Source organism: Drosophila mauritiana, chromosome 3R, assembly GCF_004382145.1.
Source record: "Drosophila mauritiana strain mau12 chromosome 3R, ASM438214v1, whole genome shotgun sequence".
NCBI lineage: Eukaryota > Metazoa > Arthropoda > Insecta > Diptera > Drosophilidae > Drosophila > Drosophila mauritiana.
Window position 1 is genome coordinate 9,488,176 of NC_046670.1, and position 25,101 is coordinate 9,513,276.

Below are 25,101 nucleotides of genomic sequence, written 5' to 3' on the forward strand. Positions count from 1 at the left end.
AATAAAATAAATAACAAATTTTGCCCGAACGAGCCAACACAAAAGCACACAAACATCCTTTGCACTTAAAGAAAACAAAGGATGTTAATTCGTCAAGGGAAACAAACTTAACGTTAAAGGACGTTATTTAATGGGTATAATATCCTTTCAAGCCAAAGTTTCTGCCCACTCTCTAACAAATTTATAGAATATTTAGTCCCTTTCAGCAGGGTTTACATAATTCGTGCCATATTTTTCTGTCAGTGCACTCATGTGCCTGTTTTATGGCAAATTGTGGGTCCGCCGCTTCCCTTTTTGTGCAACGTTGTCAGTTTTCAGCAATAGAAGCTTGCCTGCCAAGCTCGGCATTTTTAACACTTTTTCCCGAGCAAACCCTTAACCCTTGCGCTAACCCTAACCCCTTTTGTCCCCCCGGCAGCATACGCTTCCTGTCGAAGAGCTCGCTCCTGGTCCAAAACGTTGGACGGCGGGATCGCGGCGTCTATCAGTGCCTCGTGGAAAACCAACGCGCCAGTGCCCAGGCGATGGCTGAGTTGAAGTTGGGCGGTAAGTTGACATCGGAGTGCATAGTTTATGACGCGGAGTTGTGGCATTTATCACGGCTTCGTTTCAACCCCATCCCGCTTTTTCACGTTATTTCGCAGACACTGTGCCGGAATTGATTTACACCTTCATTGAGCAGAACGTTCGTCCCGGGCCATTAACATCGCTTAAGTGCTCCGCCAGCGGTTCGCCGCCTCCACAAGTGAGTAGAGCACACTCTCAAATGCTTTATTGGCCTTATTATGCATTATTGTAACGCACAAGCAAGCACTGAAAAAAATTATTCATATGATATATGCAAAATAAAAAAAGAAATAATTTTAAGCTAAATAAGCACATATGTTATTTACTTTATTTTAAATATTATTTATTTATTTATTTACATAAGTATGTATTTCTCCGCGTGCTTCCACAAAATGCTACCCCCTGGTTAAGCCCGGAAATGATTGCCCTCCCGTTGGAGGCCACTCTTCGAGCTGCTATTGATTTTTGCGGTGTCCACCTCCATCTCATTGCAGTTCGCCTGGCTGCTGGACTCGCAGCCCATCATGGACGTATCGCTGCATCATCGGTTCGCGATCGGGCAATTTGTCGATATGTCTGGCGATGTGATAAGCCATTTAAATATCTCGCACGTGCGTCCGGACGACGGTGGTCTCTACAAGTGCGTGGCCAGCAATTCGATGGGCAGCGTTCAGCACTCGGCCAGGTTGAATGTTTACGGTGAGTTGATAAATTGGCTCGGAAAATCAATTACCCACACCCGGTCGCCTTAATTGTGTCCCACAAAATGGGTTTCTGCGCGTCCGTTTTGTTATCGCAAAAGCCGCCGAAAGGCGTCCTTTGTGCGCTGGCCAAACAATGCAAATCACAAAAGACGCCGAGTCTGGGCCGCGAACTTTGCTACCCGAGAAGCTTCAAAATCGGCAATCGAAACGGCAGCTGATTGGAAATAATGCCAAGGCAACGAAACAAAAACATCGTGGCGAAAGGAGTTCATGATATGGGGAAAATAACTCCGCTATTCATGGGGAAAATGCTTGGCTGCGCGTCAAAGAAAATCTCCTGGGGCAGAGACATTGGCAACAAAAGCAACAAGAAAGCCGATGACGATGTTGCTTTCAGTTCAATCATGTCGCAAGAAATAGAGCACATGGATACACCGAGAAAAATTCCTAAGTACATACATTGTTCTTATTGTATAGGTAAATAAACCTGTAACGTAAAAGCAAAGTTTGATTCCATTCATCAAATATTTTAGTTTGTTGGCTATTCAGTATTACCAAACTTGAAGTTATATTTCAAATTCAATTTGAATATTTCTCTGAGTGAACTGATGGCATTGCTAACAAGTTTAAGAGTGCGAATTGCCTGGCGAATGCCTGAGTATCTGGCAGGATAATCACTGTCACATCGGCGTATAAACTGCACAAATATACGAGTATCAGACGATAAGAGTGCCCTCCACTTTTGCTTCGACGTCTGAAAGATTCTCTTGACTGCTGAGCTTTTGCGTATTGTAAGCAGTTCCGAGAGCGTAATCTTAATGTGTTAATAATGCATAAGCGAGTGGATGTGGGACAGATATAAATCATACGCCCTATATGCCGAATGATTGATGATGGAGCAAAGGCAGCTTGAGTCTCAGTGTGCGTATACTTGATATTTAAGTGGGCGTGCGTATTGATGATAAATGATGATGTTTTGAATGCTGCCCTGCAGCGAGGAGATTTCACCAGAATCAAATTGAAAATCAAATTAGGTACCTACGGGCAGAGGTTGAAGATGCTGGGATATATGTGATTGAGTACATATCACCACCGATGGGATGCGTCCTCCGTAGTGGACAATCAATAGTCCTTTTGGCGCTGGTGGCTTCGCTCATCCTTCACTACGCGATTTTTGCCGAGATAATAATGATAAAATGATTTCGATTATGAACAGTTCAAGCCACAAGCTGATACACTCTGGTCACGCCCACAGTCCGCAACGCCCAGCTCACACTCACACACACTTCGGCCTGTTGAGGACTGATGAAGCCACAGGCTTCGGTTCGCCTGTTTAATTATGAATATTGCAATTTATGCAACGCATTCACCCATGCAACGAGTTGCATTAGCAGCACTAAAAATGCACAGGCACACACACACACATGCACATCTTGCCGCAGCATCTGCACTTTATGTACTAACGTCGCATGTGCGCCAAACGAATATAATTGGAATTATTCAGCATTCGTACCGTATTCCCGCCTAATTGCATTTTGTAACTAATTTAATAAATTTCACAATGCCCCTAAATAAGCACACACACCTAAAATAATTTGCGTAAATAATGTTTACGGGCCTAACTGCCAAAGCAATTGTATCAATAATCAAACTATCTATCTGCAATATACTCCAATTAAGTATAGAGGAACTAATATTATAATTTATTTAAATTAAGGAATAAACTAATAGTACATTTCTTATCTGGTTATCGAAATCTTTTGCCGGATAAATAATATTGTAAAAATGGGGTCACATTGTGAACCAAATTATTTATTAATCCATACAATTTAATTAATATTTATGGCGAACAAGTGAATACTTAATTTTTCCACTGCATACTTGCAGGACCTCCGTATGTGAGAGCCATTGGACCGATTAAAGCCGTTGCGGGCGAGGATATAATTGTGCACTGTCCGTTTGCCGGTTATCCCGTCGAGCAAATTAGATGGGAGAAGGCGCACCAGGAATTGACAACGAGTAAGACAAATTGCAGGGGGAGAACTCGGAGTCCTGAGGGTCTAACACATTATTGTCCAACCGCACAACCAGGCAACCACTACGAACTGGCTTCGGTGGCCGACGGAGGGCAGCTGGTCATCAAGAATGTGGAGCCGGGTCGGGATCAGGGCATATACACGTGCATCGTAAGGAGTCGGGCTGGCGAGGAGGCGCGCCGGGACATGCAGCTGAATGTGAACAGTAAGTAGAGAGGACTGTCGGCTCCTTGGCGATGTCCCTTTTATTTTGCTCCTTTCGAGCGACATTAATGTCTGGCGGCTAATCGCTCATCAAGGTCCGCCCGTCATCGAGCCCTTCAAGTTCCCCAAGAATCTGCAGGAGGGCGGACGGGCCCAAATCACCTGTGCGGTCTCCTCCGGCGACATGCCCATCTACTTCAGCTGGAAGAAGGACGACAGCTCCATCCCAAGCAGTTTGCAGGTAAGCCTGTCACTCTGAAGTGCAACGAAAAAGTTTCCTGGATATTTTTGTCCTTGCTATTCCGGAAATACCCGGTAGACTTTCTGCCAGTCTGTACTTCGATTTTTAAAAGGGCTTACGATTGCAGCGTTTAAATGCCACTTTTCATTAGCTGCTGCTTTTCTGTTCTGTTCTGCTTTTATATTTTTGGTTTTAGTACTTGGTTAAAGCTTTTTGTTAGGGTTAAGAATTGTGGACTTATTGCATATATTTTGTTGAAAACTATATGTTTTAATGGTGTAACTGGGTATCCAATAGTCTGTAATATCCAAAGCTCCCATCTTACTTGTGTTTCTTTCAATTTACAAGATTACCGAGAAGAAGGAGGAGTTCTACTCGCTGCTGGTCTTCAAGGATATCAGTGCGAGGCACAGTGGCAAGTACACCTGCTATGCCAGCAACGCTGCTGCCAAGGTGAACTACACGGCTGAGCTGCAGGTGCGAGGTGAGTGGGTGGGGAGCCTGGAGAGGATTTAGGATTCAGGACTCGGGATTCCGGATTCCAGATGGGTTGGAATGCGATGCTGGTTGTATGTGTGTGTCTGGGTCCATTGAAGCGATGCGCTGCTGTTTCTAAATAAATCACACAGGATTTGTGCGCCGTTGGCTGCGAAGTTTGCCCCTTTTTTTGGCCATCAAAACAAAGATACACATGCACACGGGCCGAGAGTTGTTAATTTTGTTGCCGTTTTCGTTGTTCTCTATTCCATGCCATTCCGTTCGTTACGCATTCGCCCTGTGGCCCGGTCACGTTTCAGTGGCGCCCCGCTGGAGCTACGAGCCCATGGACACGGCCATTATGCTGGGCAACACAATATCGATAAATTGTGAGGCGGAAGGATATCCGATTCCGACTATTACCTGGTTCAAAGGGCAGGGTAAGTTTGCCAATCCCAGTCCCAGCTGGCTTGGATTCCGTATACAGTTCATTAAATGGGTTCAAGGAGGCCAAGTGGATGCTGTCCTCTAGGAACCGCCCACTCTGTTCAATCAATTAACATTTCGAGACTTTGCTGACAGACTTATACAAAAAGAAAAAAAAAGAAAAGGAAAACCAATTAATTAAAAAATAAATCAGAAATTCTTTCAGAAATTCCAAATATTTTAAATCAACATTTTCTCATTTTTGTGTTAATATTCATACTCAAAATAACTTAAAGAAATAGTGTGTTAGTATTTTATACAATTATGAACGATTTATTATTTCATACCATTTGTAATTAAATACGAAACAACATTTTCATCTGTGTAGGCAAAGGGTCAAAGGACTTTAAGCCCCTGAGTATGCGTAATCACTCACTGCTATTAAATCTGGCGACGGACAATGATGAGGGTTATTATATGTGCCAGGCAACCAATGAAATCGGAGCTGGTCTCAAAAAGACCATTCGTATAAATGTGAATGGTAATGGCAGATAAAAATTTCATTGGGAGAAGTAATGGCTTAATAATTAAATCCGCCCATCTAGAACCCGCACGATTCGAGCAATCTGCCCGTAACATAAGTTCCCGTCGCAACGATCCCGTGACCTTGGACTGTCATGCCAAGGGCGACGAACCCATCACAATTGGTTGGACGCAGAATAACGGACGCATTGATCTGAATAACTTCCGGTTTAGCATAGCGGAGATGAAAACGGAAAAGGGCGTGGACTCCCAGCTGACCATTGGTCACTCGGACCGCCACGACTCCGGAGTATACCGATGCATAGCGGAGAATCCCTACGGAAGGGCGGAGCAGATTATATTCCTCGCTGTTCAGGAGCGCCCAGATACGCCTTCCCATCTGGAGATCTTCGAGGTGGGTTCGCGTACAGTGAAGCTTAGCTGGCGTCGACCCTTCGATGGAAACTCGCCCGTGCTCAGCTATCTGGTGCAGTACCAGGCTTTAAAGTACCTACAGTCCCATGGTTCCCTGGCCGCAGCTGGAGGGGATTGGAATGGGCAGAACGTCATCAACGTCAGCCTGCCGTCGACGAGCATTAGTCGCAGGTATGTGTTCATGCTAGAAATATTTTTGGCACCACAGTTTCCTCCTACACTTTAAAAATAGGCGCCATACTATCAATGCATATTATTGCATTATTATGTCCTATTTTATTTTGAAATAGCATTTTTAATTTGTAATATATATGTTTAAAGGACCAGTTCAATAATAGGACTAAAAGTTACTATTTCACTCTTGCATTAAAAAAATATTATGATTTTGAATTAGTTTGAAATTCATAATAACAGATAGTCAGTAGTCTTCCATTTAAGTTAATTATTAGACGCACACACCTACCTTATCAAAAACATTTCCATAAAAAATGAAAGTGAACTATTATAGCGCTTATGTTTGCGTTTTTCTCTGTATCGCCCCTTTTGTTTGCCCTTTGGGACAGCTATGACAGCGACCTGCGAGAGAGCGCCATTGTGGCAGGTCTGACCCCCGCGACCACCTTCCTGATTCGCATGCAGGCCATCAACGAAATCGAGCGGAGTGCTTACACCGAGGCCATTGTCCTCAAGACCCAGGAGGAGGCGCCCACCGAGGCCCCCTCCAATGTGCAGGTGCAGACGGGTGGGGAGAGCGAGCTGATTGTTACCTGGCAGGTGAGTGTCGGGTCTATTGATGCACTTGTGAAAGAAAGGTCGATATGGAATTAATGACTAAGAACTTAATTTGTAAGTTACGATAAAATAGTTCCTACACTTTTACCTCATTATGTAATTTGCTGCATCTGCACCACCTAATTGCAGATACCGCCGCGGGAATCCTGGAACGGCGAGCTCATCGGCTACACTGTGAACTGCAGCGAGGAAAAGCAGAATATCAACTTCATCAGCGTGGTGAACAGTTCGCTGAAGTCCACGATTGTCAGCGGGTGGGCGACAACTAAGGCGACTTTGAGGGGTCTCCGGAAGTACACCCGCTATGCGGTCACCATACGAGCGATGAACAGCTTCGGATCCGGTCCTTGGAGTGCAGCCATCTTTGGAACGACCGCGGAGGGAGGTGGGTTGAGAAGCTAATGAGACCGATGCGCAGACACTATGCATACATGTATTGCAATACGCGGCATGTGTATCTCAATCTTTTTCCAGTTCCCGAGGCAGCGCCACAGAACGTCAACTGCACCGCCCTGTCATCGCAGAGTCTGAAGATTTCGTGGCTGGAGCCTCCGCTGCAGTTCCACGGCGGCATTATACAGGGCTATAAAATTTTATATCGCCCGATTGTGCATCAAAGTGAGTATATGCGGCAAGCGCAATAATGGTCACAATTATAGGTTTAAACAATCCAACACTAAATACGAATGTAAATTTATATCCAAAATATTTAAATATTTAAATGAGCAACACAATCTTACGAAAAGGTATATATATAATTTATAAAAAATCAAAGGAAAAAGTACAATTTGAGTTCTGGCTGCTACTATTTTAGCCACTGCTGTATACCCCCACTTACTACAGCTGCGTCAGTTTGCAGTTGGCACTTTATGACGCTGATTTTGTTGATATTGCCGGAGCCTGAGAGCGCTGTGCAAACAGCTATAGATATGATACGATATCCAGGCAGCAAGATGTGCCAGGATGAAGTGGTCGAGGGAGGCGAAAGGGTGAAGAGAGTTGCTCAACTTTATTGGTTTTGGCGTAGGGTTCAATGGGTTGGCGCTGGGGCCCATTGATGACACTGCAAGTTGTTGATTTTGGCACTGATTTTTCAAATCTCATCAAATCAATAACGCCAACTGGCGCTGCATGGATTTGGTGTGTTCGTTAAAATTAACAAAGTTGCAAAGATATTTCTGTTTAATTTTGAAGAAAGAGGATTAAGATAAAAGCTTGTATGATAGACATCTTAACAGCAGAAGCTTAAGAAAAACACTTTTTGCCTTTAGAATTTATGTATCGTACGGAATTTATTAGGGAATATCTTTAGGAACAGATCCTTCTGTACTATATTTGCCCTATATTCTTATTATTTTCTACCAGTTGATTTTCCCGCCAAGCTGGAGATCAAGCGCACATCGAACCTGGAGACGTACCTGCATACACTACACAAGGCCAGCAACTACTCGATCCGCGTCCTGGCCTACACAGCTACTGGCGATGGCCTGGCCAGTCATCCGCTTTTCTGCCAGACGGATGACGACGTGCCCGATGCACCGGCGGCCATTAAGGCAGCAGCCCTGACGGCAGATTCGATTTTGATTTCCTGGCTCACGCCGAAAAATCGCAATGGGATCATTTCGCACTACACGGTTTATTCCAGGGAGGCGGGTCGCAAAGGCCAGGCTAAGAGTAAGTTTCAAAGAAATGGCGACCAGCGCGGGGCGCTGAAATGCATACTGACATTTAATTTTTTCGCCCGGTCCAGCTCACATGGTGCGTGTCGACGAGAACGGGTATCCGGTGACATTCGAGTCACGCAGCCTGGCCGAGAATCAAATGTACGAATTCTGGGTTTCGGCGTCGACATCCGTGGGCGAAGGGGAGCCCACATCTGTGATCGCCCAGGCCACCAATACGCGAGGTAGGTTGCACCCAGATAAATACAATATACATACAAATATTTGCACGCATGCACTCGGAGAACCAGACCAGAGTTCGATTTCAATGGACCATTTAAAAAACATGCATAAAATAATATTTGTATATATAAAGCCAAACTATTTACAAAAGAAATGAGTGTTTTTTCCGAGTGTACGTGTATAAATGAGCCGGTAAATGTCGCTTTAATTAAAAATTGACATTTATTCAGCGTGCGAGCGAAAAGCCGCACCAGCCGCAACATTTTAATTTCGCTCACCTAACTAAATGTCCTGCCTTTCTGTTGTTCATTTTGTGTTTTCCTCGGCATTTCCCCCGTTTCAGCTCCCGCCAGAATCGCCTCCTTTGGTCAGGTGGTGCGCAAGGCGGTGGGCACTGGACTGGTGTTGGAATGCCTGGCGGTGGGCAATCCCACACCCCGCGCACGATGGCTAACCCGCGATCGTCCCGTCACATTTAGTCCTTTTTACGAGGTGACCAACGAGGGCAACCTGAAGATTCACCGTAAGTGATAACTCAAATTATAATAAATATATTTCGAAGCCAGTATCAGATAACTAAATTTGCAATTCAATAGCTAAATAATAATAAATATTTATATGGCCACAGGGGATTAGTTCATATTTGGCAGGGTGGTGTTAAAACAAAGTTTATTAAAAGCTTATTAAATTAGTCTAACTATAAGCTAATAAAAGGTTTTTCCTTATATAGATTTACAACTGATTTTTCCATTTCCTCGTTACCCTTTGCAGGCGTCGAAGGCAGCCTCTCCGGAAATTATACATGTACGGCGAACAATCTGTTCGGCAGTGATGAGATCCAGTACCAGGTGATTGCCATGAAGCCACCGAGCGCACCGCAAATCATCGTGCAGTACGCTTCCGCCGACAGCATTCGCGTGAGCTGGGATGCCCCCGACGATGGGGGAGCTCCGCTGCAGGGATACACCATATCGTACCACACGGCCGGAGAGAGCTGGTCCATCACGGAGCTGCTGCCCGAGAATAATGCCTTTACGATCTCGGGATTGAAGTGCGGAAATCAGTACATTATAAAAATGTCCGCACACAACATGGTTGGCTCCGGGGTGGCCAGTGAGGAAATTAACGTCTGGACCAAGGGTAAAGGTGAGTCGGAACTGGATGGCAATTCCCAGTCGTCCTGTCCTGAATTCAAATTTCGTCTGTTGACCACAAATGGCACTCGGTGAAGGGTCATGTCGAAGTCATACAGTGGAAATGGGAAAAAATAAATGAATAGTTTTGAATTTTTGTTCGAATAATATATATACAATGTTAAATAAGCATACAAGATTTTTACTCAGAGCCACAAAGGTATTTTAAACACAAAGGATTTAAATTTAATTGAAGATATTAATTAAGTATTTTTTGTTTGGACTTAAAGGTTGATAATAATATATTAGAGACATTGCCACTCTATTTTAATTTGTATAACTATTGTATTATCATAGCTCTATTATTTTGACTATCATAGTACCTTCAACATGGCAATTTTCCTTCCTTCATTTCATTATCATTATCGATTTCCATTTGCAGCCTCTCAAGCTCCGAATGCCAACGAACTAATTGCCACAAATGCGACGTGCGTGAATTTGAAGCTGTCATCGTGGCAAAATGGTGGCTGCAGCATTCATCATTTCTCCATCGAGCACAGACCGCTGGGTGAGTCCAAATTAGTAATGAATGCATGGGTGGAAATTTCAGATGGCCACGTTCTCCATCTGAATTGTGTGCCCCATGTCCTTGAAAAATGATACCGTGTTATAACCGAAGAAGGAGATCACAACGTGTTATTAACCATATAAAGCCAATATTTATATAAAGTTAACAGATATAACTAAAATCTTTACAAAAATCCAAAATGTATAATTTATTTATAATTTAATAATAATTTATAATTATAATAATTTAAATTTAATAATTTATTTAAATTGTTATTAATGGTTCGTATAAAATGTTATAGTAATTAAAAAGTGTGGAATGAGAGATTTTTTTGTATTCGACGTTTAAAATATTAAATTAATAATTTTTTTTTTGAAGTTCAGTTATTTTATAATCTTTAACCGCACATATTTTAAAACATTCTTTTCAAGAACACGCGCCTCAACAAGCTTTTAATTACAATTTGCAATTGCTTAATTAAGGGTATCCACACGTCATCCTTCCGGCCACAAATGGCCTTGTGTCGCCCAGTTGCTGACGTTTAATTTGCTTTAAATTAAATACAGTTAATATAATTATTTTTGTTTTCAATTAACTGACCAATCTACAGCCATTTGTATTTATAAATATTTATCAAATTTATTCCGTAGTCCGTGCCGCGTGCAACGTGGCGTATGATGCATAATTTCCTTTTTTCCATCTCTCTTTTTCCGGAACGTGTTTGTGTGTACTTTGCGTGTGTTTTCCAACGGCCATTGCCCCTAGGCGACATACGGTGGACAGTTGTCACATCGGATATTTCGAACGCCGAGGAAAACCGTGAAAATTTAATCTTCTGCGACTTTCTGCCTGCCAAGTGGTATCAGCTGCGAATCTCTGCCACCAACGATGCGGGAAAAACGACGGAGCATTATCATTTCAGCACAACGAACATCGATGGCATCACCATTCCGCCGCCATCGGTTTTCCCCTCGGAAAACGATTTGATGAACAATCTGATAAACTCAACAAATCCGACCAGCGGTGATTGGTTCGCAACGCTAATTGTCGTCGTCATCATCACGGTTTCCATCATAACGATGTAAGTGCGTCCGGCTCTTATGCGAATTGGGGGCGGTTGGACTGGGTGGTTCTGGTCCCATGATTTTTCCGAGGAAAGAGGGAATTGAATTGGGAATTCAGGCCCGTGCAGGACGAAGTCGTTTGTCGTAATGGCTTGCGAATGTTAATTAAGGATTTATTAACTCTCTGGCAGGCGAATGGAAAAGTAACGAGCGTGAGCTCTTCAGGCATTATAAAAAGATACCCCTTAAGCCTCGAGTGAATTGAATCAGGAATTTTAACAAAAGGATTTCCTTTTATATTTTAATGGATACTTGCGCAGATTATAGTGAGTCAATAAAGACTTACACTTAATGTCACACTCATACAAAAAATAAATTTCATATTAATCTCGTTTATAAGGGTTTCTTAATAAATCTAAAAATGTTAGTTAGCTAACCAACTTATACTAAACAGCCTGTTCTGAGTTATTAGCAGCGGAAGTGGATAAGAGAAGCATAGCCCTATTTTTCAACTAAGGTCGTAATGAAGTCATAATTTTCTTTCCTTCGACTTCCAGAGCTCTGACCATCAAACATCGACGCACTCTATGCGGCCCCATTGCCGAGGGCTACGAATCCAGGACTTTACCCGGTGACTACAAGGAGGACCACGAAAATCGCCGGAATCAGCAGGTGTACAGTGCCTCGCCAGTGAAAACGGTAGACAAGGGAAATGAGTCGGGTAAGTCGATTAAGTCAGGAGCTAAACGTGCTTTTACTTAAAGGTGGCAATTAAACCTCCTATAACACACTTTTATAATTATTAAATAAATAAAAGAAAAAACAATTTATAACATTTTTAAAGTCCATCCTTCCTGAGTGGAATGTAGAATCTTATTTGCTTGCGTGTCTCACCTAGAAATGTACGAGATTTCACCGTATGCCACGTTCAGCGTGAATGGCGGACGGACAGGGGCTCCTGCCAAGACGCCCACACGTGCCGTGGCGGCTCAGACGCCCCTCGATTACACCATGCAATTCAAAACCTTCGGGCATCCGGAGGGGGAGAACTTAAACGCTACCGCCTACCCACTCCTGCCCAGCTCGGGATTCGGTCACGTGAAGAGCAAGTCCAGCTGGCACAAGCAGCGCTATTACAACACGGAAGGTGAGTGAAATCGGAAATCTAAAATCATTTGACCCTACCGCTTTAATTGCGTGACAGGAAATTTATGACTATCAAGAACCTATCAACTTTTTATAGTGCTAGAGGCTAGAGAGTTGACAAATATTAGAAGGCAAATTAATTAGTGATCCAATCCACTTGGTTGCGTTTTCTTGTAAATTTAAGATGAGTCTACGCTGAGCAAATCGATGACCATAGTGGCCGGTTCGCAGGCAGGACACTCAAAGAAATCCAACGGAGGACGAAGTGCCAAGAGCAGCGCAGCCTGCAGCGGAGTGGTGGCCGGATCGGAGTCGGATACGAGCATCAGTCCCAGCACCGAGTTCTCCAACATGCCCACCTACCGAGTGCCATGCAAGTCGTCGCGCAGCAGTGATGGTCGGGCGGTCGTAGGTGCGTATACGTAATATTTGACAGACATATTCAGGTCGCGTTGCGAACATTACATGACCAATTAAACAGTTATGATAATTTTACAAATATTATTTATATATACTTTATATATATTTTTGCAATTTTGTAGATATGTTCCGACCGGACTCCAGCACCGAGTCCAATAATGACCAGGGCTCGCCGGCGCCCGAGCGTCGCCACAACACCCCACGCCACGTCCTTGGGATGGGCATGGCCATGGGCTTGGGTGGTGGAGGTGGACAGGGCGTCGGTGGAGGCAACGGGCCGGCCGAGAAGCGGAGTGCCGGACAGCGCAGCCGGAAGCACGGAAGCGCGGCACAGCAGCCCAGCAACCAAACGTTGGAGCGAAGAAAGTGCCCTGGTAGTAGCAACAGGTAGTTCAGGTACCTAAACCCTAACAAATCCAAATTAAATTAGCGACAAGAAAAACGATCGAAATGTGTAGCTGTAAAGTTAGGCGAGATATTTACTTGGGCTTTTATAAAATGTAAAAGAAATTATATAATGAAATTATACCAGTAACTCGCAGTCTTCAACTAAGACTCTGGACTCAATATTAAAGTTTATATTTAGCTTTTATTAAGTAAATGTCTTGCCTACTGAAGATTAGACTAGCTTACAAGAAACTCTCTCGATCCCAAACTTATAAAGCCACATTCCTCGACCATCTTTAGTTTAGACAGTGAGGTCGATGCGGAGACCGCCGCCTCTCTGGCAGCCTCCATAGCCGCGATGGCGGGGTCGGGAGCAGGAGCCGACCTTTCAGGTGGTTTCCGCCCGCCGGCTGGATTCCACGATGGCCGGGAACCGGGCGACCACAGCGATTGCGAGCGGGAACAGCGGGCGCTGGATCTGGAGGTGCAGCGCGTGATGGAGAGCACCGGGGACTCTCAGCTGGCCAAGATGGACCGCGAGGAGTTGACCTCACTGTTGGCAAGGTAACGTATATGACGCTTTGAAATTACAATGCCGCCCAAAGTGCTTGACCGTAGCTTGTGTTGCATGCCTGTAGCGTCTACCTACCCCGAACTTGAACTTGAACTTCAACTTGTTCTTGATCTTGAACTTGAGCCAATACTAACCAGTACTGCGAACCTCTAGGTATCACGAGAAGAAGGAGCAGGAGCGCCAAGAATACACGATACACGTATAATAGTGATCACTGTACATGGCAGTGTCACTCAGAAAAATACACACACGATGACATACGAAATGTGGCATTTAAATGCATTTAGCTAAGATCTTAAGCGTTGTTCAATAAGTGTACACTACTACCACGTTTATAGGGCTGACATGTGGCAAATAAAAAAAAGCTGTAAATAGTAAAAAAGGTCTCACAGGGAACGATTATAGAAAAAAGAAGCATTTTAACCAGTTACTTTATTGTTCTTTAATTACGAGCAATATTAATGATTCGTTTCCAAATTTCAAATGTCATAAAATCGTGGCTATAATTAAGAGCCCCAAAGTAATTAAATTTCATGCCGAGTAGTCAAGCGCATAAACGTGGTGTATAAAGAATTTAGTCTGTAAGATGGCACCCAAAGTTCTCGCACACTCGATCGAGCAAATTAAAGACTATATCTAGAGACTATATCTATAGAGATCTAACTGACTACTGATTACTGATGCTCCCAACTGAGGTTGCCAGCGATTTCTATTGATATTTAAACTGATAATCGTTACGAGACGAGTTGAACTGTATCTGCTAGCTAGTAATAGTACCAATATACATATATACACACGCATATATTTAATTCAATTTGTTGTGATAAATTAAATTGTTCTGAAGTGCGCGTTGATGCAAAAAGCATGTCAGGTTAATGAACTGCGTAACTTGATTGACACTTTCGCAGCACTCATAAATGCCGGCTATTTAATCGATGTCATTTGGTTTGTTCGAGAGACTTTTTCATTCATTTGTACAATTGACAAAAATCTGTTACTGCATTTATTGGAAAAGTAATAATTATGGAATTTAATTAAAAGTAGATAATCAACAATTAAATTGTATTGCTACCATAGGTAAAATATATACATACGAAATACACCTAAATTAATATATATGCGGAGATGAGATGCGGCAGTGAACGAAAACCAGTACGGCAAATCAATTAAATAAAAGAAGTGTAAAAATAAACAAAATCAAACTGTGGTAATTTCATTAAAAACCAAATTTGCCCAATGCCAGCCGGCTGTTGGGCAAAAATGCTCCACTTATCTGGTCAGTATTCTATTTCCTCTCCCTGCTCCAGAGCTGTGCAAATATTTATGCAAGCAAATGAGAGCAAACCAAATCAATCAAATACAGTGCAGTCTAACCACAAGCCAGTGGTCGCCATCCAGACAAACTCCGCCATTCCATTCCCTACCATCCCATCACCAAATCCCACTGGGAGATGCAATATACACGGATGGCAAGGGAGAACGCACGTCATTTAGGCAATCAGTGGAAGTTGGAGTTGGCGATGGTCGCCGCAATGTGGCTTCAATTTCACTAGGTAAACTCAACCACAAGACGCTTTTGACACACAGACACACCAGTACCGCATACCGAGCACACAGATACACTGGAAAAAGTACATAAATCTGAGTAAAATCAATCAAGCTGTAGTCACATTTCTGGAATAAGATCTAGAATAAAAAAATACTATTAAAAAGAGTGCTAGAAATGAAAACTCCATATTCTTTCTTTGAGGAATAAAGTAAGTACAAGTAAGATTTCGATATTTTTAAGTAAAGAAAATATATTTTTTAATATAGTAATTTTCTAAACTAAAAAACTAATTATCATTTTTTACGGTGCACCAGCTCACTCAGAGTGATATTAAACATGCATGGCATGGTGCTGCACTGTTTACCAGCTGTTTGTTGCCGACTTGAAACTTTGTCAATTTTCACAAATGTTTTCAAACTTTTTTGAAGTCATGTCAGTAAGGTAACATCCGAGTTGTGTGCTTGTTTGTGTGCGTGGCATTGTGACACACAGCCAGTCAAATCTAATGGGATTACGAAAGAGTTCGAGGAACATACAGAGGTAAAGCATAAATGCTTGCATCGGATGTTGCGTATACGCATCGATGGCCACTTAACAATGCAAACGAGACATTCAGCCGCACGCCATTCAATTTAAATGAGGAAAAGCTGTGTCCTAAAAAGCGTATTGGTTTCACACAAACATAGCAGTCTTATTATAAAATGGCGAAAATATAAATCCAAGTTATCTGATATCCTTTTACGTATTGAATCATTTAGATATTGAAGTTCAGGAAACTATTCGAATTAAATGATTTTACAAATGAGCTTAAACAGCATTAAGGAATGAGTTGCCAGGCAACTTCAACTCATTGTTAAAGTCATCGGAAAACTCAGTTTAAGCCGAAACGGTTCGATTCATGCCAGTGATATTTGCTCCCCAATGAAATCCAAGCACTTAACTCGATGCCTAGATTGTTAAATCTAAGCCAAGCGCAAAACTTCTGCTAATTAGCATACAACCAATCCCAAAGCCTACAATTCACGTATCGAACTGTTTATGGAGTCCACACATTTTGGAGGCGTGTGCATTTGGATAGGCAAAGTTTTCGGAGCTCCCCCCTTATACCTTACAAGAACTTTCGTAATCAAAGCAGAAATGGAGTGCATGTTGTGCCATTGTGCAAGACTGCTTTTCTGCTCTGTTGCTATTAATTATGGCAAGGCCTTACGCTCTGTGGCTTCGATTGCCATCTAATTACGCATGAAAACACACGGCTCTGCAGTAAAGTACACTCTAGAATATTTTGACATTTTTAATTATAGTTTATGAAAGTGAAATAAATTATATGGACATGTTCCTTTTCTATTGCAAGCAGTTGAGGTAATACTTTGGACATGTGCAACATTTAAATTTGGATCTTTTTCCATTTTCCTATATTTTCAATTAAATGCATTCCTTTTATAAAATTAAGCTCCATTTTGTTCCCCGTGTGGCAGAGTGGCATTCTACTCTGCTAGTTGAAAGTTGAAGTGCACTTAAGGCACATGCAAGTTTTATTACGCTCTTGCTTCATTTGCAACCGAATGCGAAAATCCCCAAAAATCGATTTGGCAACCGCAATCCTGACAGTCACTTTGCGTTTGTCGTATTCAGGCTTAACGCTGACATGATTCTCGATTCCCGTCGAGCGAACTCGGAAACCTTCTGGCCGTGTCCTTATGCGTCGCTGGCTAAGGACTTGCCCAAAATCGATTTCAATTAGTTAAAGCTGCAAGCCTGGCAAGTCTACAACAAATAAGCACAAAATTGCAAGGGGATAAATTTGAGCAGCAAACACAATGGAAGGCAATCAGATTCTGGGGGCGCCACCATCATCAACCCACAGCACCACAAAAACAACAATAGCGCACAGAGCAGATACACCAGCAGCAGCAACAACAAGGACAATAATGCAATTTAAGCAAATTCAAAACCGAAAATTGCAAGAGGTTAGTAGTACAAGCGGCCCACTTGCTCTCATGTAGTTGTAATGCACACAGGAAGCACCCACACTGCAACGCACTTGCAGGATACACATGCACTTGGAGAAATATTTTGTATCCCAATCAACAACCAGCTAACTTTTAAAATTGTTAAAGAAAGAAGAAGTTTTATATCCTCTAAAGTTAGAAGTAATTTACATTTAACCCTTTTTCGTATTAAAACAATGATCTATTTCGGCTCAGTGCACAGGACACACAAAAGCAGGATGCTAGGCAACCGCACTCCTGATGCACTTGCATTTAATAATGACCTCGATAGCCCAGCCTTCGGTCTTGGGCACACAGAAAACAGGGGAGTGTTTTAAAAAAGGATTTTCTTCCAAAATCACCATAATCGAAGTAATCTAAATTGAGTAATTGAAAATCAGCATGAACTAGTCTAACACTTTCAGAATAAAAGCTATTCAATGTTTTAATAAATTTACAAATACAAAGTAAGTGAGTTTTTTGTTGTGTGTACGCCAGAGATAGTCGAGTTCGGCTGTCCTCCTGGACGCAGGGCATTATCTACAAATGCCGGGCAAATGCAAATGTCCTTTGATGCATTTGCACATGACGCCCAACTGTGTGACCCCTACCATCGCTCCTTTAATCCCCACCGCCCATCGAGTGCGTAGATTGAAATGCAGCCTGCTGTTGACCAGTGCCTTTAATTAAAATTCTCAAATTACTAAAGGTAAACCCAGTGCACGTCTTGTCATAAATTGCTGCAACTGTTTTAATACGAAATGACAGGACATTTCGTTGCCTGTGGCTGGCCGACGACGTCCTGTTGATTTATTCCCGAAAGAAATTGCAAAATACATAGCCATACGATGGCTGTGACTGTCTAACCATAAATATTATTCGAGTTTCGAACATATTTGATGTGCCCCCCAGCCGTCGAAATGGAATTCACTCAGCGTAAATGCATGCATTCAAACGCATTCCACTGTAATTGCATAATGAATTTAAGCAGGTTTAGTGCAAAAAATTAAAATAGTTAACTGATAAATTGATATGTGTGTTAGCATTGTTTATAGTATTTATACTAAATAAATGTGTTAAAAACTTCAGTTGTTAAAAAGTCCTTAAACTTACTGTTAATATTATTGCTGAACCATTGTTAAAAGAATTTCAATTCGTGGGCCAGCAAATGAGCCCGTTTTAAAGCAAGAAGCAGCGCCCAGTCGAAGGCAAAGCTAACCCAACGTAATGAGCAGGCGTGGACCGTGGGATCGGGATATGGTGTGAAATGAGAATCAGAACCGGAATCAGAAGCTCCCGCCACAGAGACCGCCGCAACCGCCGCCACAGAAATGCCAAACAGCTGCTGCCAAAGGCACTTGATGGTGGGGATTCTGGGGATATGGGATGGCGCTGCTGGCGGAGATGGAGATGGAGCGCCACGAACCAAAGAGTTGACTGCCTGTGTGCATCCCTCACAAAGACAGGGCATAAAAAATGCAAAGAAGTGTTACAAATACAAACAGTCAGGGGAGCCAGACGGCCAGACAAACATACAGACGGCGGTTAGAGGGACGCACAGCCAAGTGCAATTCATGTGGGACTCACTTAAATAAAGTGCTTTTGCATTGCCTGGCTGACTGGCTGTCGGGTTGCGGATGCGGATGTGGATGCGGATACGAGTGCGAATGCGAGTGCGAAGCGAATGCGAATGCGACTGTGAATGCCGGATGCTGCCGCTCCCTGATTATTTGAATTATCACAGGTTTATCCATCCACAACGAGCAACATGTGCGGTGTTGGATTCATTATAATTCCTGGCACCGTTCAACTATTTAACACAAAAGCCTTTGTCGCACTGGTTGGTCCTCGTTTAAGCATTCAATGGAATTAAACTGTTGCAAATGGCAAAGAAAAAAAGGGGATGCGTCCCACAGTGAAGCACCTTTTCGGAGTGAAACTTTTTTGGAGTGCTTAAAAGTTTGTGCGTGTATCATTACCAACCAAACTGGATCAGATGATGGAATAAATCGATTTCTTAGCTAAACGAAATATAATAAACATTGTTTTGATTAACATAAGAATAAAAGGACATTTTTAATACGACGAATCATCGAAATAAATTTATAAATAGACGTTTTGGAATGCTTTTAAATCACTTTCACTTAGAATTGGTAATTTGCTCCAGATTTTTTTATCTTCCGCCAACTTTTCTTTTATGTCCTGCACTTTTCACCCCTCTACTCAGGCTATTGTTTTTGCTCATTCGAACGTTGATCGCTTCCCAGTTTCCAACTCTCAGTTCCCAGTTCCATGTGGGTTCGCCTTGTGTGCAGTTGTCATCGATGATGCAGCATCTGGGAGTCGTCTCGATTGCCTGGGGTGCATGGAAATCGATTCAACTGGAAGTAAAGCCAATTGACTGTACAGCGACTAATTCAACTTGAAAACATTTATGACAGCAGCTTATACACCATTCAGGAATGACTATGGGGTTAGTTAACCCAAAGAACTGTTCACAGTACTCGAACCTTATTAGAAAATGGAAGAAAAGAGTAAGTTACTCAAGGTACATTGCATCTAAGGTTTAAAGATAGATTCCAAAAATAAAATCTCTTGTCAAGAGTCCCATGCTGGGTCATTTTATCCCTTGATCCACTCCATTAACTTTAATTTCATGAACGGTCTGGCGAACTATGCTTTTACCTTGCCCTTTAAAATCCCTAATTAATTTCGGTTCGATAAACAAGCTGCACAATCGGGGGAATGTTTTGTAAACGCCAGCTCTGACCCTTCTATATCGACCCTATCCTGCGGCGCTTTTGCAATCAATGTTATTATAATATTGCCCACGAAATCATTATCGAAAAAAACGGAACCTGTTTAATTAAAGCGGCACTAAATTAATAGACGGTTGCAGCAGCAGCAACAGCAAAATCTAAGAGGAAGGTAAGTGGTGCCGGAGGGAACGGCTTTGTAATCAGGTCAACAACTGCCCGGTAATTTGAAATGTGCATTAAGTCGGACGCCGGGGAATAAAGCAAACGGAGCGACTGAATGCGGCTAAAGATACACACGCAGTATCAGATACAAATACGTAGACAGTTATCGATAAGACGGATATCCGCCAGATACACTTTCCAGCAATCATTTCTTATTTATATAGTTGGCCTTGCACATCTTGTTTTTATGAACAGGATTCTAAGCACCTAGAAAAACGTATTTCAGTTCTTTTTCCTTCTTTTACCGAAATATGTAAATGAATACCAGATTCTTTCCTGCAAATAAATAGTTCAATAATCTTATAATCTGTATAGTAAAATCTACGAGATAAACGCTGTTTTATGCTGTGAACAAATTTACCAACAGCAGATAAAGCGATGGACGTATGTCCGTATAAAAAATTCACGAACGGAAATGAAAATTCATGAGAATAAAAATCTAATCAGAAAAAATGCGAAACAAAGGGACACTCACTCACTCCGAGGGAGAAGAGGAGATCCCCGAAGAAGACCATCGAATGAAGATGGCGCTGTGGAAACAGGAAAATAAGTTGAAAGGCACTTTTTGCGCTTGAGTGCTGTTGCAAAGCGTGTCGCAGGCCACCGGAAACGGAAATTCACAGCCGGGCCCAGGACTCCGGCTACTTACTCCGCCGGACGAGTGGACCTAGGGATGGTCGGTTGGACCGACGGACGGACAAAGTCCCATGTCAATAGATAGCGACTGCCAAAGAAATACAACGGAGGCAAAAGTGAAAAAAAGTGTTGTCAAAGGCAGAAATGCAAATTCTAAGAAATTGAGAACGAGTCGCAATGTTTTTAAAAGCTAAATGCAGAAGGCCTTTGTATAAAAGGTTCTTGAAGGGGCTGCCTATCCTGCAGGCTCCGATTATCTCCAACGCTCTGAAGAGTCCTTATTTCATTACATGCTAATAATATGCATGAAATATGCATGCAATTACTCAAGCATTATTCGCATGCCAAGTCGGGCCGTACAAAAACGCTTAAGTGGGATGCAAAAGCCGGAGGACAATTATTCCGTTAATTGCCAAAGCTCTCCCTGAATTTCGCATCTCAAATTGACAAATTCTGCCTGCAACCGAAAGGCACTGGCCACAGTCACAGCCACACGCTGTCATTCAGATCCAGAGACGTTGTCTTGATTTGCATAAACGTCCTGGCTCCGTCGAGCGGAGATTTGCAGGTCAATGCGGTTGGCCGGTTCAGCTGCAGAGTGCAGCTTATTAATGCAGCTTCCCCTGCCGGGCTTTAATTAGTCTAATTAAACGTTCGACCCACCTGGTCGAGATGCTGCGGACAGCAAGTGCACGGCCAAAGGTGCAAAGCTGTGCAGAATGCGCATGCAACTGGAAAGTATTGGGTGCCAGTCCTTAATTGGGGATGCAGCAGGAGTCGGTCCATGCTGCAAATGCATTTGCGGGATGAAAAATCAAATTAATTTGCCAACTTATTCCGTGCTTCAACAGTGAACCAACTAGCAGAAAAATAAAAATGTTTAAAAATGTACAAAAATTAATATTGCTATGTCCATTTCTTATTGGTTTTTTTTAAACATATGACATATTTTCGAGGTGTGCTTACGTCCTCACGTAATCATTTATAGCAAACTGCTTTAAGACCGCTTACGATTGCCACTTATTTATTCCATTAGATTTCCCTGCCAGGAAGCAGGATGCAAGGCGCGCGCTAGCAAACTGTAAATTGGCCTCAATCAAATCGCAGCATTAAAATCGCATTAATGGCGCCAGCAAATCTGTGAAGATTGTCAGTCAGTCTGCCATAACGCAACTATTTTTCACGCGACTAACCCAATGGGGCCAAGTCGATGCAGTGGGGCGTTAACGATAAAATGATTAGCTGCCGCAGCACCTCACCGCACCATCGCACCACCCAACCATCCAACTATCGAATCGCGTAGCCACCCAACCACCCAGCCAGCCACCCCTTTAGAAGCCATCAATGTGGGTCGTTGGAAAAGACAAGTTGTTAAGTAGCTGGGCGTTTGCACAGAAAAAAACAAATGAAACTTAATGAACTTTGGCGGAGGGTGGTCGTTTGTTCGGTTGGGGTGGTGATAGGGTTGGGTTGGGGCTGACTAGCTGGGTTGTGGCTGCTGGCTAAACAAAATTGACGCCAGCGAAATTCATCCGAACAAATGGCAGGCACTTTGCAGTGGCAGCACATAAGCTCCATCCAGTAAATTGATGCAAGAACTCGACCCAACAGCGAGTTTCGAAAGCATAGAGCACGCGTACACTCTAAGTAAGAATCAACAGAAAAAAGAAAGACTTCCGTCAGTAAGTAAACAAAATTGGCAACAACTTATCTGAGATTCTGCAAGAAGCACAAAAAAATCGAACATATTTGGCACGTAATCAAAATAAATTAAAAGGGACTTTAGCTATAAGTTAAAATAGACGTGTTTATTGTTGTATTGGTAATATAATAGTAACATTTTACTCATCACTATCTCTGTTTCTTCAGAACTTAGTGAACTTTAGGTATCCTAACAATATTCTTTATTTATCCTAACAATAATATAGATATTTCAAATAATATTTCCTGGGCTTCTCTGCAAAATGTCGCAGTTTTTCTCTGTGCGTGCGGAGCAGTCGTAATGGCTGCAATAACCGCAACCGAATAAAATTCAATCTGTGGAATGCTCTACGCTCTCGCATTTTCTGCTGACAATCTGCAAACATAAGTGCAGCACAGCCAGCCAGTCGCTTCAGCCTTAGCACCAGCATCAGCATCAGCACCAGCATCCGCATCCGCATCAGCATCAGTGGTACCATCAAGTTAAAAAGCACTCAACGCGGGCAGGAGCATCTCGTATGTAACTACTACGGAAATGGCCAAAGACATAGTCCCAGCATTCGGCATCGGCATCGTCATCTGGGTGCCCTTGCCCCACCTCGTAACCGACAACTCCCAACTCCATGTTACCCATTTTTCTATCCCGCAGACAGCAGGGAGTTTCCAGCGCCATTTGCGCCATGCACTGCATCAGCATCAGCGCATTATTGGATGATTTATTGACGTCGATATGCTTAGTTGAGCAGTGTGCAGCAGCCATTTTTAGAGTGTGTGCGTGCGAATCGCAGACACGCAAACCAACAAACATAAACTAACCGGATAAAAAGCAACACGACTATCAGATACCCAGGGCTTAATTTAGTAACTAACATAATGGAACATGTTGGGTACAAAAACAATTTGTAATAACAATGATAACATAATTGACAAAACACAGGTTTTTTGTAATCAAATAGGTTTTTCTAGTATTATTTCAAAAGCTTCATAAATTATGGATTGTAGTATAGTAAGAAACTCTTTCTAGATCAAAGTCCTTATACACATATCCCCAAGACTACCCTGCTTCTAAGAAACGCACAAACACGACGCTACATTAGCCTCATTAGGCGAATGCATCGGGGTCACCATCGCATAAAACTACAAGGACACAGTCTCTCAATGTAACGTCTCTTCTACTCGCTTCGATCCTTTTGGCATTTTATTTAGAATTTTCGTTTTGTCAGCTCTCAACGAGCATATGGGTTGAATGTTCGATTGGAATATGCCACATTAAAGATTGGGCACGCGCTGCGCCGCAAATTGCATTTCGTTGAGGATGGCAAAATCATCCAACTATGCATATGCGTTCAAATATTTTTTAGCCACGACTGCCGGCGGCGATAACGCTCGCTTAGGTATATTTACGAAAAATAGATTTAAACTTATGTATATGTATGTATGGGGCTTAGTGAAGCCGATGCATTTTGCTGGCAGCGCAAACTAATTGCATGCGAGGTTGGATAAATGGGCATTTGGCCGACGATCAATAAGGGCCAAAGGGCTGGCAGTCGATTGCTTTATGCATGCGGAATGCTTGCGTCTTGCCGGGCTAAATGAAATACATTTTCCAGATGCTCCTGGCCCAAAAGGAGCAGGACGATCCAGTGTACGACACACATCCGCTTGCCAAATATTTGCTTCCGTCAAATCAACAAATTCATACATTTTTGATGGCATTGCAAATGGAGCTTTGTGCCGGAGTTTGTCTGCCAGTGTGCTGTCAGCAAATTTCATTTCTTATTGTCAATCGAGGAGTGATATGCTTTTAGCAATAAGCAACAAACGGAAATGCACACTTGCGTTTCTGCAGCGGAAGCTGTCGCTGGAGCAGCGGAAGTGGATGTGGATGTGGGTGTGGGTGTGGCAATAGCAATGGAAGTGGCTGCGAGTCGGCGAAATTCGTTGCCATTATTTATGCAACGCCAATTGTGCAGCGGGGCATTTGAACCATCTAACTTTCGTCTATTTAGAAGCCATGTTGGTTTATTAAGAGCTTTTTGATATTTTGTATTGCGTGTAAATATTTAAAAATTGAAACTAGCAGCGGAAATCATCAAGTTGGGTATAACTTAGTACTAAAGTACGATTTTAGTGCACCCTTTAGAAAGTACGTACAAAAAACTTCAGGCGTAGTTAAATTTTTCGCTTCATTGCCTTCTAATGAACAAAGTCGCATTAGCTGCAACAATGGTGAATATGAATTTTTTATTAATAAGTGTTACAATGGAATAAAAGCGCTGTGCAACGCAACAAATTGTAGCCCATTGTTCGCAGGCAGTCAGTTCGTGTAATTGCCAAGCAAATGAAATAACTCAATTTGCTTTTAGAGCTGGTCAATGAATTGGATTTGTATTTTATTTAAATGCAATACTGCAAAGCGAAAAGGACAGGACCTACTAAGGACCAAGTGGCACCCAAAGGCTTCCGGGGAAAATTGGAAAAAGCACTCACGCTGATTGCGTTACTTAAGTTGCCTAGAAGAAAACGGCGGGCGAGTCCGACTGCAAGGACGTCTGATTTATCGTCGACGAACAAAACGTGAGATACTTGCCACTCGGCATTGACAGAATCTATATGGAAGTACGAGTGTTTGCTGCAAAGACA

At 42.6% G+C, this 25,101-nt stretch overlaps 1 protein-coding gene across 3 annotated transcripts in view; it reads left to right on the top strand.

Annotated features, from left to right (window-relative positions):
• LOC117142849 (Down syndrome cell adhesion molecule-like protein Dscam2) overlaps nt 1-13,941 on the top strand; it is a 35,816-nt gene extending 21,875 nt beyond the window's left edge. Inside the window, exons 11-35 of one of the 3 annotated variants that reach the window (XM_033307084.1) lie at nt 419-546; nt 645-745; nt 1,062-1,266; nt 3,159-3,290; nt 3,363-3,512; nt 3,607-3,752; nt 4,101-4,236; nt 4,550-4,669; nt 5,044-5,196; nt 5,261-5,783; nt 6,176-6,386; nt 6,534-6,789; nt 6,879-7,022; nt 7,770-8,078; nt 8,155-8,310; nt 8,652-8,831; nt 9,080-9,454; nt 9,884-10,009; nt 10,775-11,090; nt 11,631-11,794; nt 11,972-12,220; nt 12,404-12,631; nt 12,762-13,026; nt 13,327-13,590; nt 13,665-13,941. In XM_033307084.1, coding sequence (XP_033162975.1) covers nt 419-546; nt 645-745; nt 1,062-1,266; nt 3,159-3,290; nt 3,363-3,512; nt 3,607-3,752; nt 4,101-4,236; nt 4,550-4,669; nt 5,044-5,196; nt 5,261-5,783; nt 6,176-6,386; nt 6,534-6,789; nt 6,879-7,022; nt 7,770-8,078; nt 8,155-8,310; nt 8,652-8,831; nt 9,080-9,454; nt 9,884-10,009; nt 10,775-11,090; nt 11,631-11,794; nt 11,972-12,220; nt 12,404-12,631; nt 12,762-13,026; nt 13,327-13,590; nt 13,665-13,686 — 5,059 coding nt within the window. In that variant the 3' untranslated portion in view covers nt 13,687-13,941. Of the gene's footprint in view, nt 1-418; nt 547-644; nt 746-1,061; nt 1,267-3,158; nt 3,513-3,606; nt 3,753-4,100; nt 4,237-4,549; nt 4,670-5,043; nt 5,197-5,260; nt 5,784-6,175; nt 6,387-6,533; nt 6,790-6,878; nt 7,023-7,769; nt 8,079-8,154; nt 8,311-8,651; nt 8,832-9,079; nt 9,455-9,883; nt 10,010-10,774; nt 11,091-11,630; nt 11,795-11,971; nt 12,221-12,403; nt 12,632-12,761; nt 13,036-13,326; nt 13,591-13,664 lie in introns of those variants that run through there. The other 2 variants (XM_033307083.1, XM_033307085.1) reach the window with 2 other exon arrangements.
• The last annotated feature ends 11,160 nt before the right edge of the window (nt 13,942-25,101 follow it).